Source organism: Sesamum indicum, unplaced genomic scaffold, assembly GCF_000512975.1.
Source record: "Sesamum indicum cultivar Zhongzhi No. 13 unplaced genomic scaffold, S_indicum_v1.0 scaffold00186, whole genome shotgun sequence".
NCBI classification, from domain to species: Eukaryota; Viridiplantae; Streptophyta; class Magnoliopsida; order Lamiales; family Pedaliaceae; genus Sesamum; species Sesamum indicum.
In genome coordinates this window covers 129,517-149,800 of record NW_011628082.1, presented here as the reverse complement: position 1 = coordinate 149,800, position 20,284 = coordinate 129,517, and the positions used below count along the sequence as shown (strand labels likewise).

Sequence of the window (20,284 nt, the reverse complement as noted above, 5' to 3'; positions counted from 1 at the left end):
TATGATATTGATTAATAATTATAATATATGATCAATTTACATTATAAAACTGATTAAATATTAAATATAAAATTAAATATATAAAGAATTCAAAAATAAAAATATATATAAAAAAATAAAAAAAATATTCACCAGCTCGCTCGCGAGCTGGTGAACACTTAAAACTGAGCTCGAGCTCGAGTCGAGCCGACTCGCCGAGCTCGCGAGCCGGCTCGACTCATCTGCCACCCCTATACATAAACTGAAGTTTGCTACATGAGAGTAGTCTCATGCACATCTCCGAAGGAAAAGGTATTTTTCAGATCTATTAAATAATAAATTGATAACTAAAGAACACCAGTCTGGCAAAGGAACATATAGTTGAATCCTAGTTGTATTACACTAAAATATAAACATCAATATTGTGCTGCAATCTGGAGGCATAGAAAAATCTTTTGCCATTTTAGGGAAGAAACATGTTAATCAATATACAAGTAAAAACAATACACTGAAGAATACTTCCTCACCGATAGGTTGAAGCTCATCAAAGTCGTTTAAATATCTGGAACTTGGAAATGAAGAACTTTGTCCTCCAAAATCAGAAGCAGTTTTCCAGAAGTGAGTGATTGTTGATGAACCCTGTCACACAGAATTTGAGAAAAATTAGTACATTATTAATTAAATGGACATCCACGTTTGAGACAAAGAAATGCACATTTGACTAACAATATGTTTCCTGAATACACGATGAAATGTCTTGTCAAAGGATGATGATGGTTTCATAGCCATATCTCGCACACCTTCGGAAAGAATCTGAGGAGTAAATTTAGAGGCAGGTGGTGAAAAGCAGATACATAACACATATACCCAAAGAAAATAAAGACTTTAACTAAATAAAACATGACAAATACATACCCCTAGATTGAGGAGCTCCGATGTTATCTGGGGCAAAGCATCACCAAGTGGTCCTTCAGCGGCACAAGCAAGACGAAGCAAGTGGGCCTAAGGGAAGAAAATTTCTTAGTCCAAATATGAAGAGTTAAAAGCAAGAAGCACAACTCGAGATGGAAAATTCACCAGGAGTAAATCTCTCTTCACAGTCTGTGGTTGATCGTAAGCAGCAGAGTCAGAGGATGAGGACTCTGAACCACTATCCAAATCACCAAAATCAGTTTCTGTAAAATTTCCTTCCACAAAAATATCCTGTAAAAGCAAGAAAACCTCACATACCCAGGAGAAGAAAAGCATTACAATTATCAGAAGCAACATAGACCAACTTAAAGCTAAAAGGAGAGGGAGGTGAAAAAAGATAGAGTAGCATGTCTCTTCAGATATGGGATCTTTTATGCAAGGGATATCAGTTACAAAGATTCTAGCACATATAAACAAGGTTGATAACATAAGCTGGAGAAACATCTTGGCATAGCACGAAATACGGTTTTGCATTTCAAGAGTTTCCAGTACATAAATTTATGCATCCATGGGAAGAGAAACTGCTGTTAAACATGTTGAAGTTCCAACCATCAGTTTGTGTCAGCTCATGTATTGACTATGTGTTCAAAATTACAACAAGCCTAATAGGCCTTAGACATAAGTATTAGTTTACAGTTTCAGCTCATGTACTAGTTTACATGCACCATCGATGAACACACTAGTACAAATATGCCTGAAGAACTGACATGGTTTACCAGTTCAATGACATAGGTGTTAGACTTGTTTTAGGCCTAATATCACTGATTCATCATGGCAAGAGACAATGTTAGCACCTTGCATCATGACCAACCCTCAATTATATCCAGCTTGGTGACACACCACAGCCACAGAGACAACATGTTTTCAACATGTTAGAACCTAACAGTAGTATCATCAAAGGTTCCAGTTATAAGAGTTTGTCTAATCAATTTGCAACTCTCAAGGTCATACCTCTATTTTCAGAATTTCTTCTAAGAAAGTTGGATATCATGCATGTGTTTTTCATGAACATTGACTTCATCACAGAGCACAAAATGAGCATAATACAAATCAGGTTCAATCTAGTTCCTGCTCGAGCTATTTGATGGCTTTCACCATGTCCAGCTTATATTCTATAAGCAACAACATTCTTACAATCTCTTTCACTGGATTAGCTTGTGATGATTTAGTTCTATATGCGATGCGAGGTACGGTTTGCATTTAACTTTTTCTGTAGACATAATACCTAGCAATTTGGGTGTTGGTACTCTCGTAACTTCAGGTGATACAGTACACCAAATTTAATGGCAGAATGGTCTTTACTAATACCAACACCACATCCTCAGGAAAACAGATAAAAGAAATGATAGAAAGAAAGGAGAAAAAACAAGCCTTTGACCTTGGTTGAACATTAACTAACTAACTCATCCCTTAACAGGCAAGTTCTGCTGAATTGCATATTACTTTAGGAAAAAGGCAAAAACCAACATTACCTTTGCATAGCCAACAGTACCATTTCCAACTGATTCACCATTGCTTGAGTCACTTTTTGTTTCATCTTCACTCTCTTCTTCAAGGGGTCCTAATCTTAATGAATGGCCATATGCATGCCCTGCCTTATCACTTTCCACCACTGACGGTTTCATATGCATGTCCATTTGATTTTGCAAAGTGACGTTTTCAGTTTTCAAACTGTCGAATATCTGAGAAGGACCAATCTTGCTGTTCTCTTCCATTCCCAGGTTCCACTGCCACAACTCCCCAGAACCACTGAAAAGATCTAAATGACCATAGACAAAATGTCCTCCAGAGAAACAGATCTTGCCACTTGAGGTAGTAGCATCCTTCTGAGCGAGCTGGTTACTCTTATCAGTATCATGGCATACAACCTAAACAGGAAACCATTTAGAGATATGAGTAATCTTTTGATTCTAGTTTGATGAAGTAGTTCTTGATCTATTAATGTGAAATTTGGCAAGCAGTAAGTCTGTGCTACCACTAAGCTATTCAACAGCGAGTTTTCTAATCATTAGTCCAGTCAAGAGTCGCATTATGGTTAAACTTACATCAAAGGTTACCTGACAGTGCAAGTAAAATAAACTCAATCAGTTTATGCTAGTGTAAGTCAAGAGTGTAGTCCTTGACTACAGCATTAATGGTAAATTTTGTTAATTTAGTATTCACTTTACATGTAAGCTGTGGAATTCTTATCCTTGACCCCCCCCCCCGGGTCATTTCACAGAAATAAGCAAGTTTGGACTTTCATCTTTGCACTGTTAGTGGAGAAGTTATATACCATATATCTCCATTTTCTATGTATGCTGCAGCTTCTCCACTAACTTTTAAAAATAAAGCTCCTTCTTATTACTTCTGCCAAATGATCTTTGCTGCTGTGAAGGATAAGATTATCATTTTCATCCACAATGGACTTAGAGTCTTCACAACCTCCAACTTTAATCAGTTCACTCTTGTATGCTTAAAATATTGAAACCGAAAGCTATTTTGCAGGACACGTATGAGAACATAATAAAGTGATCTATCATGTCAAAGAGTTCACAAGAATAGCATCATGCCATCAGCGAAAGATAGACGTGAATTCATAGTCGCCTTGCCAAGAGCATGAGTTCAGGTCTTTTCAGGAATTTACATTGTTTGTTTTCTTGAAAAGTCCCTCAAGTACCATGAGATAGTTCATAGGAAAATATAGTTGACAATAGTTGATGATCATGTATAATTGTGTTTATCTGATGAAGAAACTAAATGCAGACCCATTTGAGGGGAAAAAGTATCAGGAAACCTCGTCACAGTTATAAGATGCTATTCAGCTTGGCTTGCAACTGAGCAATCATTTTAGTCAACAACTGCTACTGACCGCCAAATTAAGTTTCATATAATCACATCTCAACAAATTGTGGATCTAAACCAACAAGAGTGGACTGTGCAACTCATATAATTAAAATAAAGACACTAGACTTAGAACTCCTTTCACATTCCCCTTCCTATTAAACTCAACCCACAAGCTTACTGCATTTGGTGGGGTCCAAATAATAATTCAGGGAACAGCACCAACAAACTTTATCCACCCAGACGCAATCATCCGCAGATATGATATATGCAATTGTCACTCAAGGGAAACCATTGATTTACAACTAAGGAAATTCAGGTGTTATGTTTCCTTAAAAAACTGATAAAAAGAAAACCATATTCAGATTGCATCGTCTTACAGTCCATGCTTCTCAACATGTACCCGTCCAGAACTAGATTCAGCAGTCCATTGAAGAATGTGCCGATGTCTGTTATACAATTAAACCTTAATCTGAATTTCGATTGGAAAGTTATAACAAGATAGCGCCTATTTCTCTAAGAATATTCAGATTGGGAAGTTACATGAAGAAAACTATAAAATTCTGTTATACATTATAGATATTAAAATGATTGTCCTTTTCAATTGTTCAAGATTTTAGATGGTATGGATCAAGCCAGGCAAAAGCGGAGGTCCTGTGTTTGAACCTCACCCCCATGCATTTATGAAAAAGAATGTTAGTTGCAAGGCTTCACAAAAAAAAGTTTTCTGTCTGCAAGTAAGGTAGCATATTAAAGAAATTAAATATTGCAAGGATTATCCTTTCTAATAGGTTAAGTTTTTAGATCAGTTGAACCATGCAAAATGTAAAGAAGGCCCAAACTTGATAAGGCAAATGTTCATAAGCATACTTCACCTAGGAGAAGGATCTAGAACAAGTCACAAATGAAAACAAGGAACAAACTCCACCACCAGCCCCATTTCCTACGGGAACTTTTGACCATAGCTTAACAATTTACACTAAGATTCCATTTATTGTGCTATACTTTCAAGAAATGCGAACAAGTAGATTATGGTTCAGATCTTTACCCAAAACTACCAAATTCATTTTGCTAGATATGGATGGATATAATCATAGAATTTCTTGTGTGGTTTACTACATGCAAGGAAAGGAAGTAGACCAAGAAAGGAGGAACTTGAGTATTCAGTTCAGAAAGGAACTTTCTTTTTTGTGCTTGTTTATTTTTGGACATTAAATGGAAGGTAAGTATATTCTTACAACTTCACCTTTAGATAATGATTCATAAATCTAAGAATCTCTGAGCTTATTCCAATTAATTCATCTACTCGTCCATTCAGATGCTCAACTCTTCAGTTGGAAGATTAATGCAGACAGGAGTGCAGCATTTAGTGTTTTAGTTCCAGTTCCGCAACAATTTTGGGAAGGAGGATAAATGCAATCTTTAGGGGAATTTTTTTTATTATCTTAGAAATACAATGAAAACTTACAGAAAAACTAGAAATGTACGAACACAATGTAAATTATGCTTAGATCAGAACAAAATGAGCAGGTAACATGTCATACAACTCTCTCCAAGATCTCTGATCAGTAGCAAAACTCAAACTCTTTTTTCACTTCATATCCAATAGAAGTAATTCAAAACTTTCAATCAAATACTTCGCTAGAACTTGCAATACCCATAAAACAAAAGGTTAAAGATCATCAGAGGCAAAAAAAAAAAAAAAAGTAACTCGAAGCAAAATATTCACAAAAAAAAACCATGTCAAGTTCAGCAACCGCAGAAAGAATCACTCCCTCACACTCTTCTCCATTCCACAAATTTTGCTCAACCAAGTTCTTGACGTTTTATTAAAGATCTTGACGTTTCAAAGTTCTTGTTTTATTAAAGATTTTTAACACTGCAACTTGACGTTTCAAAGTTGCCATGCCAATGACAACTCCTGCAATCAACTTGAGCAGGAAAGCGATTTTGTATCAAAAACCAAACCAGAATAGTGCTTACAGATTCATGTGGCTGCCCTTGTGGAATAATTTCAGACAAGAACTCTTGCGCAGCCTCCACTAAATTGTAAATCATCACACGTCCTTCTCTAGCATTAGAATTAGCCTGCAAAAGATTTTTACTAGAAGTTTATTGTCCAAAATTGCCATGAAGAAGAAAATTGATGATTAAGGACGGAAAATAGAAATTAAATTTTACAAGAAATGTGCAGACATGCAGACAAGAGAATGAAATTAGATGAATTAATTGAAACATCATTAATGACACTAATTCACCATCTTTCATCAAAACAGTACACAACATCTTCAGTTAGGGCATCTCAGCCAGTAGTTTGAAAGCAGACACTAGTGTCCCAATCAGGATCCTATTTGAGAACAAAAATTGCTAATAATATCTCTTAAACTATATCTTCAGACATATCGCACCCCAAAGTTCACGAACTAAAACGCGAGAGATGAACAAGTTTATTCTCATCATTTTAATATGTTGATAATCAAAGTTAATTCTTTGGAAACTGCAAAACTAAAATAATACCTGTCCAATTGATTGTAGTGATATTTTTATTTGATCCTGAAATGATTTCCGCGACTTGCTATTTCTTCATATGTGTAATTCACCAACACAACGAGGTGCTTATTACAATCACAAATTAAGAGAAAATGTATGTTTTCTAGCCCTTTGGTCAGTGCCTCCTTGATGCTGCCCAAATGGCCTAATTGTGTTTTCTTCTTCTCCCTTCACCAGTATCAATATATTTAAAATTCAACATGGTACCAATACAGGTTTAACCGTGCTTCATCTTTGCTTCTCCTTTTCCATGGGACAGTGTTCATATAGTGCAAATTATTCTTGATTACTCTCTAATAATAGTAATCATGCCTAATCCGATATTATAGTGCCCAATGTGTCACTCTGCACCTTCCTCGCATCATGAATCTTCAACCACAGAATTAGAGTGTATTAAAGATTTTCTCACAGTCCCTAATTTTGTTTCAAGTTGAAATAGCCTTTTCATGTTCAAATTGAGGGAGTGTTGAGAATCAAAGTTGATTCATAATTGCAAATTAAAATATATATTTTATTGATTGTTGTGATATGTTTTTAAGTTGGTTTTGGTTTCCTCCACTTGCTACTTATGCATAGAAGTAATTTACCTACATGAAGAGGTATTTAAGTAACCTCAAATTAGGATAGAAAGAATACTTTCTAGCCCTTTGGTTGTTCATCTTATTCTTCAATAGCGGATCACTTATTCCTTTCACAATTATACCTTGTTGTGGTGCCAAAATAAACAATATAATGCCCATGGTCTGTCTATCTTGATGCTGGAACACAAATATTGTTTCCTTGCTCTGTTCCAGTTGTTTTATTTTGCTTTAGAGCGGTTATCCAACATACATGTCTTGTGGTGTTCTATGTGAATGTTGCTTTAAAATTTCAAATAACTTCAATGAGAGAAAAATGTTGACCAGCTACCTAAAAGACCATTACTGATTCTCGATGATATCTTGGATAGTCGGCTTTAGATGGGAAAAGTATGTTATAGATTTCTAGTGAAGTGGCTAGGTAAGCCAACTATGAAGAGTACAGGAGAAGCGCATGCTAATTGATCAATATGCCCATCAGAATATTTTTTCATACTTTCACAAGAGAGCCGAGTTCTTTACAATGTGGGGAGATCGATGTTAAAACTCTATATTGTCTCATTGTTATGCTTCAATTATTTATTTTGTTCAGAGTTGTCTTACCTTTCTTAGATCTCTTGGTATTTCTTATTTGAGTTGTGTTGTTTAAATTTTGTCAAAGTCCTCAAGTATGGGTATTCAGGTTATTCACACTGCCAATGCAGGATTTCTTTTCTTCTTGTCTTACAAGTACTGTTCTATGGGTGTTTATTTAGTTGCTGTCATCAAAAGTATTTTAGATTTCCCTTTGTAAATATCTTCTTGGGGTCCAAGACCCTGGCAATCTGCAAGAAAATACTCTCTTCAATTAATATTTTCTTTTTAATTGATCTTCTGCATATGTCTAATTAAGTAGTAGCTGTTCTCGCAAATTTTGCCATTTCCTGCAAGCCGCCTTCCATACATCTCAATTTGAATGACCAAAAAACCCCTACTCTTCCAGGCAATGCCCGGAGCCTGCATCTAATCTTGAACCATCATTACCTTATTCATTGACCCATTTATATGTCCATTTAAGCATGACGAGCAATCATGTTTTTTGCATTTCCTAGCACATATGTAGTATCAAGCACACATATAAACCTCTTTTCCGAGTATATCATGTAATTCACATTTCTGTGCCCTAGTCAGCCTCAAGCACAAACATCAGCCTCAACTATCAAGCACAGAAAGTTAACCCATTGTTTGATGTATTCATATCAAGAGCTCACTGGATAGTGTAACATTAAGAAAAGGCTCCTGTCTGAAACTAAATAAATACATGAGCCAACTGGCAAGAGTAGAACCAAACTCATTCTTTCAAGTTCCACATCAGCTAGCATAATAGTGTAATATTATGAAAGATAAATAAAGGTCGCCAATCAAACAAAAGTTTGCAATTAAATTTCTTATCTTGTATGGAAATATGTCAGATTTAAAAACAATGTAGATATTCTCAAAAATTTAGACAGGCAAGGAGCCATTTAACAAGGTCCACAAGATAAAGATTCCAAAAAGAAACTTAAGACAGAGACATAAGGTCAATATATCTAAAACAGATGGTGCACTTAGCAAGATGGAAAAAAGAGGCAGAGTTGTCATCTCATGATGCAGTAAATGTATAGAACTCAGACAGAGAGTAAATACATATCAACTTCCTAAGTCTCCGTGGAGAAAAGACAACATTGTATATGAATCACCACATATTGTATACCCCCAGCCTCATGTAATCCCAAATAAAAGCATCTTAATTATATTTGGCTTATAGTTTTTTCTTCACATATAATGAGAAACAAAGACATGATAATGTGCAATATCTGTGTTACCCATTATTACGATGTCAGTAAATGGCTAAGAACAGAGATACAGTACAGAGCTAGATAAAGCAAAAATAATAGAAAACTGCAAATCATGGAATTTCCAGAGTCTGGAGGAGATTTTATATGTGGTGCTTTATATTGCGAATTGCTAGCTTTTCCTAATACAGAGAGCTAAGCAACAAACAGTTACTGGGAACTGCCATGTGGCAGTGAAACCAGTTGATGTTGCTAGAAGTTGAATCTTTGAAGATACAGCTATCAATAACCTTACCTGATCATAAAGTAGAGATAGAAGGTTATCAGCATCAGTCTTTGATAATCCTCTCTCTGGTACTATCTGCAGCTTCGGGCATTTGAATGGATAACCTTGCACACATCTGAACAAACACTTAGAGAAATGTTGGATATCAGTGCCATTTAGTGCAGAATGACCATGGTCAACAAACCTCACTGAAAGCAGAGCAGAAACATCAGAATCTTCGTATCCTGTATCCTTTGAGTATGGCCTATTGTTTTCATCCATAAAATACTCAGGAAAAGCAAGAATGAAGCTGTAGGTTTAAGTTTAATGAGTCATCATATATCTGGAACCTGAGCTTGATGTTAACTTGAGGAGGTGATTCAGAAACAATTTTGCAATCCTCTTGAAATATAGCGCACCTATGATTACAAAACCATGAAATTAGTCATATACTAGGTTACAACTAGAAGTTTTTCTAAAACATCTTTCACACAACTCCAAAAACATAAGTATAATCCTGATATACATGCCCACAACTTGCATTCTACATGCTTGCAGAAAGTATAATCAGAGACAGCATTAACCGGGTAAATTCAAAATTGTTTCAGGGCTCAACTTTTAGCTGAAAAACTATAGTAAAAATCATCTTACTTAAAGAAAACAGAATAACTACATTGTAAAATGCACATTAATCATATCTACATTCTAACTGCCAAAACAGACAAGACAAATTTACATCAAGAAATAGAGTTGCGAACAATAACAGTCAAGTTCTACGTTTTTAAAGAATCATAGAAAGGATATTATAATTTATGCCCCAAATAAAGCAAAACTCATAAAAACAACACAAATATTAATGTATGTCATCAATGACGAAACTCTTTTGACTTACACATATAATATTAATGATACTGAAGATGGTAAAAGGAATGAAGTTTCACTCTATACGAATTTATTCCTTGCATTACAGAATAACATTATAACTGGTTGTGTAGTATTTATTAATGCCTCAAGTACTTTGAAAAATGAATCAGATATTCATCCAGTTCGACCTCCAGCGAACATTAAGCTTATTGCAGTTCTTATGAATTAGTGGATATGAATAACATTATTGATGAGCGTGAATTACAGATGCTCAGTGCTTCAACACCATTAGCACGATCGCTCATAAATAGTATCTGACTTGTCTGCCTATTCCCCTTTTTCATCTCTGGGGGCTGCATGCGCATAGACCTATGCAAGTGGACCAACAAGTTCCAGACAGAGAGCTCAAATTGAAGATAGCGCAAAGTTGGTCCATCCTCATGATATTTCATAACATCAGAAGAAATGGCGTATCTGTATTTATCAGACAGACTAAAGGCAGGACACATGCATAATTGAGTGAACATGATAGTGCTAAAAACTGTTGAAGAAGGGGCATCAGTATACTAATGTAATTTAATAAGGTTTATAAGTATCACAGACATGTACAATATGCCATTTATTAAGCATAGAACCATGTAATCTTTGCAAAGATCTTATATTGGTACTAAGTTATGATCAGTCACAGGCATTTGTGACGGTTTTTATCCCACAAGTACATAAGTTTATGTGACGGGAAAAACTAGATAACATTTAAGACATTCAGAGTCGACTTTTGGACCAGTAGCAGTATCTTCTCCTTAATACTCAGAACATGGAGATATAACCAAATCAAAAAAAAAGAACATGGAGATATTGTTTTCTATTGTTGATACCTCCATTACTAGGTGCAACTTACCAAAGCATATACCCAAATGAAAATAACAAACAAAGAAAATACTATCAGTAGACTATCACATGTCGAAATTCACATTAAACATAATCAACATTCTAACAGAAAAACAGACAGTAAAAATTTACACCAATAAACAGGGTCATATCTCCAGAAACTCTGCTCGCAAAATAATAAGTTAGGAGCAATGTTCACCAACTAAATCCAATTTTCAGTAAAATTCAAGTTTTCTACTTTTTAAAGAATCATTTATTAGGATACCATGAATTATGCCCCAAAAGAGCAAAACTTGCTCACGGAACTCATAAAAACAACATGCATATAATGTATGTTATCTATGACAACAACTATTTTGACAACAAACAGTACCGATATCGGAGAGAAGGGATAAAAAGGATCATGTAAATGTGTGCACATAAAACCAAGTACTTACAAGGCAGTGAGTTCTTCAGCTGCAATTTCGGAGTCAGCGCCGGCAATTGAATGATGGTCCTTAGACTGCGCCCTGCGCCCTGCCCCTCCTCCCCGCTTTTTCTTCTTCTTCGAACTATGACCCATTTGTTTAGAACTTGTATCTCTTCACCAAACAAATCAATCTGGTCTGAATTAGTATATTTTTCTGCTTGGGTTCGTGGAAATTCAATGGGTTTTTGTTGGAGATGAATAACAAGAAAAACGTAAACTGTACCCCCAGATTACAGAGAGCAAGCAGGAAATTAGTATCACTCGATGTTTAATACTTAGCTGGTTAATTTGAAGAAAATTGGAGAGGAGAGAATGCTTAGCTGGCGCTGAAGTGAGAGGGCAAAGAGAGAAGTTGGAGTCGTCCAAGATCATCACTTGCTTCTTACATTTATATGTGCGCCTCTGTTTTATGTCCAACTCCACTGGGGGTGGTGAGTTGTGGGACCTCGGCGGCTTTTGTTTTTTCTTTTTCTTTTTAATTTTTTGATAAATAACATTGATCAATCAGGCCGATCAGTATTAGGCTGGAATTTTCATGCTTTCTTCGTCAATCAACAATATACTCCTTTGCTTGGCCCGGTATAAATGAGAATGGCCCGCTATTCATCTGATTGACGTCCCGCTCATCCCACCGGGATTTGGATCTGGGCTCCCGTATGAAGGAGCAACCCAACCCCACTTTCCAATTTCAACCCTCCTTTTTTGGAGTCCATTTTACAATTTTATCCCAATTAATGCTTTTCTTCACATACATGTTTGCCAATTATCATTAATATCTCTTAGGCCGTGTTTACCAGATGGGACAGGATATTTTATTCTGGGATTGATTTAGGATAATGCGATGGATTGTCCCAAGTGAGACATGCAAGATAGATGTTTTACTTGGCCATATACAATTCACATTTGAAATTCCACTTTGGCTTTCTTCCGCCCTAGTTTGTCTTTGTCCTCATTCTTCCATTCCTATTTTTTCTCGTTCCACATCTTCAGGCGAAGCCGGAGCATTTGCCTGTTTGGATTAACGGCACGACGTCGACAACAATCTTCGAGGTAAGTTTCGGCAACCCGTTCTTGATCTCTGCAACTATTTCTTAACTCATTTACCGGTTGTAATTTTTTGCAATACCACTTTTCCGAATTATAGGGTTAATCAACAGTAGTTCTTCCACCATGCACCAAGCCGATTTTGTGGCATTCCAATAATTTTTCAACCACTGTAAGTCAGTTTATCATTGTTAGTTACTCGTAATTGCTACAATTTGTTGACATATAGATTGTAATTTGGGCCGCAATTTATTTTAGCATACTTTGTTTTATGCACGATGTTATACCATACATTATGGTTTGACCTTGTTATACGTCGTTATGCACTGTCAGCATACACAATACCTTTTGAAATATGAATTACTGTCATATAATCCTGAAGTCATTACAAAGATTGTGCAAAAGATGGTTATCAATTTTAAAAATGGTCATCCAAAAAGCCGTAACTAAAGCAGTGTAAAAACAATAACAAAGACAGATACAAAATCAAAGCCAACATATGCATAAGGTGTTACAAAGGCCATTACAAAAGCTTTGAAAAAAAAAATCCAAAACTTGATGCCTTACAACATAATGCAAGATCATTACAAAGTGAAATTCAAAAACATAGCCAAAGTTCAAGCACAACTGTATATATATGTGTTGCATAGGCCGTTCCAATAATAATTAAATCAAAATTAATTGAGCAATTTCAAAAGCAGATCCAAATTCATTTTTTAACATTGGACTACAATTGTAATGGTCTTGAGTGTCCAGTAAAAAGACTGTTACAAATTGTAGTAGTTTTCAAGCAAGTCATTACAAATATTTTGTAACGCCCAGAAAAGCCACGTTAGGGGTCTTCCTTACAAAAGCCGTTACAAACTAAAAAAAATAATGACAAATTAATAATGTGACTGTTACAAAAGCTGTTACTATAAAATAATTTTTTTGTAGTGTATTGATATTGAACAATCTTTATAATTTGATAATTTCACGCGTAATTGGTAATAATTATTTTGGAAATATTGACTAACCACCTTCCATATCTTGATAAACTTAATTATTATCTATTTTGTCAATTATTTATTTTGGTAAAATTATACTTTTGATCTTATAACTTTAAGTTATTAGCATTTTTGTTCTGTAACTTACTTAATTCACACATTCAATCATTTTTTGATGAATTTCGTCATGAACTATATCACATTTGATCATTTTTTACAAATTTAATCCTGTATTAAATATGAAATAAAGAGGCAAAATGGATTTTTGTATATTTGAAGTAATTCTCAAAAAAGCAAAAAATGAAGTCACTTACACAATAGGCGAGTGTCAGTCACTTTCTCTTTGTTTTCAATAAAAGGAGAATTTTTTACTATATTTTATAAAGTACAGAATTTTTTTTCTTATGAAATAATATTAAAAGATTTGGCGCTATTTTACTAAAAGAAAGGAGTGTATGCAATTTACCTTCCTTGTTTTTATAATTTTTTCCTTCCAGTGATTTGTAGAAAAGTGCCGAAAATCCAACATGTCAATATAAATTGAAAATCTGCAAATATTTGTTCTGAAGGTGGAAAGTGCCTATTTTAGTTATTTATAGGGTGCAAAGTGTAATTTAGCCTTTCTTTTTCTTAATATTTTTACACATTCCCAAAACAAAAGGCATACGCCCCCGTTTGTCCCTTCTGCGCTGTAAAAACCCTAAACCCCGAAATTTACCCACCAAAGAAATCTCTCTCCCTCCAAGGCTTTAAGAAGGCAGGAGCCAATGCAATGGCTGTAAGTCGTTCTCCTTAATTTTCTTCAGTTAAGTATTATGTTGCTTTATGTCATTCCGAGATTTCAGAATTTGCAAGATTATTTCTATAGGAAAAAAGCGATGGAAGGAAATTACTTCGGATTCGTTTTTTAACTATTCCTCTGGCAATTTTCATGATTTCCAGGATTCGTTTAATTTATGGCTATTGTTTGACGTTAACAGATTGGAAAATTTGGGTTATGGAGCTACTTGCTTTAGTTTTTCTGAAAACTATTTGTTAATTTGAGTTATCAGTTTCTGTGTAAATTAAGAATTGTCATGTGGTATATATATTTAAATTTTTGTCCCGCTGATATACTCCCATCTGCCCACTGAAAATGTTCCATTCTGCAGTAGGCCTTCTGTGCTAACACCTGCACTAAAAATTGGGATTCTACAAAAAATCATATTAACTGGGCAAGCATAGCATTTTCCGTTAAGGGATTGTAGACTTAGAATTGGAATTAGAGTTGCTTCTCTTGTAATTTTAAACAGTGGTTTTAGAAGTTGGATTCCAGGCCAGAGTTTTATCATGGACTACGGGAAATCGAGGACTACTTATATTAGATAACCTGGACAAATAGCATGCAATAAGTTAATGTATCTAATCTAGGAATGCATTTCTGATGCACACTAAATATCCATGATATTGCCTACCCAACAACTGGAATTTGATAGTAAAATTTGACCTCTAGCATTTGACAGATCACTATAATAATTAATCAAGTAACAATGTGGTAATAAAACAAAATCCCAGTAACATTTATAAATTTTGCTTTACATGACTTTATAACTCCGATCCTGGTTTTACTATACAGCCGCCTCTCAGCCTGCCCCCACCTTACTCCATACTACCCGGAAACAATTTGACTTAAACATATCTAAATAAAATTGCAACTGAGAATCGGATGCTGAAGCAGTTTGGGAGCCTCAAGTTTGGCTCTCACATTACATCCTACGGTGAGTCCCGTTTGTAACGTTTGTTTTTACTATAAAACTTTTGGTATATTTTATGAATTTGAAATGATATATTAAATTCTTTAGAGGCAAATCTTGTTTTGTTGGGGAGAAACGACGAAAACCCAGGGATGTATTTTGGCCGGAAATCCGGTTGTAAACTGAGAAGCCTTTTATACGTATCTCCTGTTTTTTGTACGTTTGCCAAATTTGTATACCTTTCTGTTTGCAGCATTATATTTTGCTTTCACTATGAATATTGGCGAAGAGGTTTTTACAGGTGACTAGAGTACACAAAAAACTTTGTTTCAAATCTTTTAGTATAAAAAAAGCATATAAATCACTCACAATGCATGTTTACGTTTATCAATGTATGCTATGTATAGTTAGTTTAGTAAATGTCATTTTATCCCGCATGTAATATATTCAAGCTCTAACAGAAGGGTAGTTCTTGCGGAAAACGGAAGCACATGAGGGAGGACCTTGAAATTTCCGAGATGGATAAGAAGGGTGATATGGAATTAACAGAGGATAAACTGAATGATGACATTTACACAGATGATGAGGTTGGGAAAGAAGGCACTTGGAGTTCATCAAAGGATATTGTTGCAAGAGATAATGACCGCAGGAAAAGACGCACTACACAAGCTAAAAAATCGAGAAGGGAAAACTGCTCTGTTGGGAGTGGGTCTATTCTTTCAGGAATTCCATTACCGGCTAGAAGTCGAGAGCCAAGACCTGGAGTTATCTTTGTCTTTGAAAAGGCGTCTTTGGTACTGGCTAAAGTCAACAAGGTAGTTCATTATATTATTTCCATTTATTTGACATCTTCAGTGTTTCCTGATGCTGGCTGTGTGTATTGGTTTATCTTTTATTATTTGCTTTGCTTTCATTTGTTTTTGCCAACACTGTCTTATTTATTGTTTCTTTATTTTTTGTAGAGCTATCAGATAATTAATCCGGATGAACATGCTGGTTTTATGAAGAAACACAACTTGAACCGAAGTGATTATAGACCGGATATTATCCATGAGGTTAGTGCCTGGCCCATGTGTATTCTCTAAGATAATATTTGGTGGCTCACCTTTATGCGTTCGCTATCCCAAATTCTATGTACTAACCAAAAAGCTTGGTTTCCTCTTCCCAACGGGCTGTATAACTTCGATGGGTATCTCAATAATCATGTATTGAGTATTGCTTTCAAAATAATCATTTAGGATCTGAATAATCTGGAGGTCTTTTGGGTATAAATTGTATGCATTGATTCCTCTAGTGAATCTGGATAACAAATAAAGCTGATGCCGTTTCCTGATTATAGTTGGTGGTCCTGTAGGAGTGGTCAATGTATCAGGATGGTTTAGATTCAGCATATAGGCATGTTGTACATTTGTAATAATTGGTTTGAAGTTAATTGTACATCTTTGCGGTAGGTCTAGGCAAGTAGCCTACTGGTATTAGTGACGTAGAATCTTTTTCTATTCTGTTTGAAATAGTATCTAACTGTTCTTTCTCCTAATGCTGAATATAAATAGGTTCTTGCTCGTCTGTTGGGCAGCCGTCTTAATTTGACCGGTGGAATACAAGCTGTGTATGTTAAAACCATCCAAGGACATCTTATCAAAATTGAACCAACTTGTTCTGTTCCCAGAACATTGAAGAGCTTTTGCGCCATGATGAGTGGGTTTCTGCATCAAATTCCTGTGCTTTTTCTGTCTAAACTAGGTTTGTGTTTCCTTTTGTTAATTTTCGTTGTTCGTTTCTATGAATGCTTTTAGCCCAGTTGTTCCAGAATTTGCGCATCAAAGCTTCAGGTAGGAGGAGTAAGAATCGGACACTATTGCAGATGATTCAAAACCCTGTGACCATCCACCTTCCAGTTGGGGCACACAAGATAGGTGAACCTTCAAACATATATTTCTTTTAACTGGTTTTATCATAACCTTTTGTTTATTAAGACTGCAATATGATGCTACATCAGGCCTTTCCTCCACTTCGCCAAAAGCTGTGAATCTGTGGGAATATTTTGATACAATTGACAGCGTCCACCCTCTAGTGTTTGTGGTAAACTTTTGTTCTACATTTGGCTGAAGTTCCATTTTTGTTCTCCTCAGATTATTGTCCAATTCATCTGAAACTTTGGAAGTTTTTCTTAGATTGGTGCAATGGCTCATGGGAAAATAGATAGTGATTATACAGATGATTTTATAGCAGGTAATATTTTCCCTAGTGTAATGCCGTTAAATTCTTTCATTTTTGAAGAATGCATATTTATGTAGAGCAGTGATATGGTCCGACATTCTATGAGAAAGTGTTCTCTTATGTATTTGGAATGATAAGGACCCATTTTGATGACATGACCATCTAATAATCATAAGAACAATGAAAGAGCTGGTGTAGTACCTTGAAATTAGATGCTTATTGCGTACTGACTATTGAAAATGAAAAAAATATGACAGATCTCAAATCTAATAGTTTCTGTTATTAGTTGCAGTGATTCCCTATTCCTCCAATAGTAAATTAGGGCCACTAGATGTCAGGATTTAAACCTTTGTTTCTGATGCTGATTCTCAGAATTTATTGCTGTTACTATCTTAACGGATGACCAGATGGCCCAATTCCCATGTTATAGATCTATTCGGTGTTGTATTCCCATCTGGCATCCCTGTTCTTGATGGTCCATCTTCTTGTAACACATTAGATAGGATACCAGCTGCTCTAAAATCTCGTCTATCCTTTAATGTTCCACTATCACCACTCTTATTAGAGGCATAATGACTTCTGTTTATGAGGTACTCTCTTTAAGCTACTAAGGTGGGTATAATAGAGTTGTATTTATAATGGGTGATACATGTTGCTTGTATTAGCAATTCTGTGGCAATAGGTGACATGCTAGCGGCAAACGTAGAGAATATGATGATCTTCAATCGCAATGGACTTTAGTTGTTAACTACAACTAAAAATAAATCTAATAGAAGATTTTTGGTTTCTTGATGCTGACCTTTTGATTTAAAGGTTAAGCAATATGTATTGTTTTTAATTGAACACCATCTTATGGTATTGATGACTTGAAGTGGCCTGGAGAATAAGGCGTGTATACTGTCTATAAGCCACTGAGATCCAAACTGTCTTAGTTGCCAAAATTTTGATTCCTTGAATAAGGTATGACCAATAATCTGATGTACAGAGACCATTCTTTTACGACTTGCTTACTAAACAGCAACCTGACTAGACAAACTGGAGGACTACTGCTATTTGATATTGAAACAGTCATTGTAACCGTACAATCTTCCCTCTTTCCTCAATTGACCAAGTTTCGTAATGCTTGTCGCCCTGAGGACCAAGGCCTTTGCTCGCGTAAGTGCATTGAGAAGACTTGTAGCTGGCTTTAGAGATTCGTTATAATGCAAACTTGTCTATGGAAATTTGCTGTTGCTGCATTCTCTGTAAAATATGACTTGGTTGCTAATGCATTTCATGCTTCTTTGCTCTTTGTGCTTGCAGTATCTGGACTTCCTTTAAGTGCCAGTCTCTGTGTGAGACGTATATGTAATGCACTGGAGAGACAGTGGAGGATCCTGTAAGGTGTAAATATGGTAACTTAAAATAGGTTCTTTCCTTAGTGGAACTCACAGTCTGATTAATCAATTCTGAGGACTGTGGGGCGAGGCATTGCAAGAAGCTGTTTAGAGATTGATAGTGGAGAAAACTCAGAAAAGTATTAGTTATCATTTTGTGCCTTGATGTCTAAATTTTCATACCGAAGTTAACATATATAACTTAGGAGTAAATATTTTGGTAACTGAGTTTTAGCATTATTATCAAATTGATACATGAGTTTTGCGAATAATCTAATTAATGTCCGAATTCTTCGTAAATATCAAATTGATACACGAGTCTTTACAAATACTTGAATTAATATTTGAATTTCTCCATAATTGTTGGATAGATATTTATGTTTATTTTAAAATGTTTTGTAATAACAGATATATCTTTTAATCTAAAAATAATTTTTTTTTGCCCATTTGAATGAAAATTAGAATGCTTATTTATTTATCATGATACATTTTATGATTAAATAAGTAACATGATTTAATTATAATAATAGGAGTATCAATAAATAGTAATATATAAATATTATTGTTCTTCATTGATCAAAAAATTAAAAATACACTTGATGGGATATACTAGCTTTATAAATAAAAGGCTACGGGATTTTGAAACTATAAAAATATAAAATAATTTTAATTTTAATTATTTTAAGTTATAATATTTAGAAAAAAATGGTAGAATAATATAATTTTATTATTATGAAATGCCATATAAAATTACACAATAATAAATAATTAGATTGGGAAGTGTAATATAATTTTATTTAGAAACTAAATAAAAAAAATTTTTTTGGTTAAATTGTCTTTAACTTTTATTTTTAAATCCATCACTTCCTACCCAATCTGTTAAATGTTAATTTTAGTTATTAAATGAATATTCATATATACTAAACTAATTTACTACTACTCATTGTTATCATTTAAATGAATATTCATATATACTAAACTAATTTACTATTACTCATTGTTATCATTTAAATTGTTATAATAGTATAATTTATTTGAGGGATAATTATTTCCTCTCCTGAGGTTTGGTGTAATTACATGTAAACACCCTATAATTTGAATAATTACATCTAGCAGCTCTGAACTTTACTTTTGTCCAATAAAATAAATCTCTCTATTAGTTAAAATACTCTAAATTTTGTTGATTTTAACAGAAAATTGAAACAGAATTAATATTTATTTTTGATTGATTGATTACTGAAAAAAAATTTTAAAAACAAACCCCGAGACCAGAGTTGGTAGCAAATGCGCATTAAACGCGAATATGGGTTCGGAAATTTTTTTTCTTTTCTTTCTTTTTTTTTTGATAATTTGCGCTTCTCTTCCCCATTTTATGAGCTGCACCCAATCTAAAATGTATAATATATAATATATAATTTAATAAATTTTAAAATAATATATAAATATTTATTAATAATAAAATATTATTTTATATGTTAATATATAATTATATTAATATTTTTAATAGAATATTCTTTTAATTACATAATTAACTTAATTAATTTACCTGCCCATAAGCTGAACGCCAGGGTATTTTCCTAAATTTAGTCGGTTATTCCTTCTTTTTTTGATAACTAAATTTGGCCAGTTTGTTGTGCCTGGTTGGATCTCAATTAGGATTGGCAACACACGGATTTGGTTGGACTTAAGATCCACTCCACTTCGTAATTATTTTTTGCAATTT

General features: G+C 34.5%; 2 protein-coding genes across 10 annotated transcripts in view; one reads left to right on the top strand and one right to left on the bottom strand.

The window, feature by feature from the left end:
• Positions 1-11,844, bottom strand: part of LOC105179658 (eIF-2-alpha kinase GCN2) — a 37,949-nt gene extending 26,105 nt beyond the window's left edge. For 3 of the 7 annotated variants that reach the window (XM_020691386.1, XM_020691384.1, XM_020691385.1), the window contains exons 1-10: positions 11,171-11,841; positions 9,332-9,400; positions 9,187-9,246; positions 9,012-9,117; positions 5,758-5,862; positions 2,424-2,819; positions 1,057-1,182; positions 895-981; positions 706-792; positions 507-618 (exon numbers count right to left, since the gene is read on the bottom strand). In XM_020691386.1, coding sequence (XP_020547045.1) covers positions 507-618; positions 706-792; positions 895-981; positions 1,057-1,182; positions 2,424-2,819; positions 5,758-5,862; positions 9,012-9,117; positions 9,187-9,246; positions 9,332-9,400; positions 11,171-11,295 — 1,273 coding nt within the window. In that variant the 5' untranslated portion in view covers positions 11,296-11,841. Of the gene's footprint in view, positions 1-506; positions 619-705; positions 793-894; positions 982-1,056; positions 1,183-2,423; positions 2,820-5,757; positions 5,863-9,011; positions 9,118-9,186; positions 9,247-9,331; positions 9,401-11,170 lie in introns of all 7 variants that reach the window. The other 4 variants (XM_020691388.1, XM_020691387.1, XM_020691383.1 and 1 more) reach the window with 4 other exon arrangements.
• A 2,017-nt stretch (positions 11,845-13,861) lies between these two features.
• On the top strand, positions 13,862-18,847 carry LOC105179657 (ribosomal RNA small subunit methyltransferase nep-1). Of its 3 annotated transcripts, XM_011103298.2 has the most exons (9): positions 13,884-14,010; positions 14,848-14,989; positions 15,427-15,780; positions 15,928-16,020; positions 16,519-16,663; positions 16,762-16,881; positions 16,965-17,047; positions 17,140-17,197; positions 18,488-18,847. In XM_011103298.2, the coding sequence occupies exons 3-9, from the start codon at positions 15,457-15,459 to the stop codon at positions 18,565-18,567; spliced, it is 903 nt and encodes a 300-aa protein (XP_011101600.1). In that variant the 5' UTR covers positions 13,884-14,010; positions 14,848-14,989; positions 15,427-15,456; the 3' UTR covers positions 18,568-18,847. The 3 variants fall into 3 exon arrangements, with proteins under 3 accessions (XP_011101599.1, XP_011101600.1, XP_020547040.1); XM_011103297.2 differs by lacking the exon at positions 14,848-14,989 and having other exon boundaries at positions 13,862-14,010; XM_020691381.1 differs by lacking the exon at positions 14,848-14,989 and having other exon boundaries at positions 13,887-14,037.
• Positions 18,848-20,284: the final 1,437 nt, after the last annotated feature.

What these genes read in the sequence shown, in the direction of transcription:
- LOC105179657 (XM_011103297.2), top strand. An exon ending in GAGCTTTTGCGCCATGATGA is followed by an intron (nt 16,664 to 16,761) that starts GTGGGTTTCTGC and finishes GAATGCTTTTAG; the next exon opens with CCCAGTTGTTCCAGAATTTG. An exon ending in TACAGATGATTTTATAGCAG is followed by an intron (nt 17,198 to 18,487) that starts GTAATATTTTCC and finishes TTGTGCTTGCAG; the next exon opens with TATCTGGACTTCCTTTAAGT.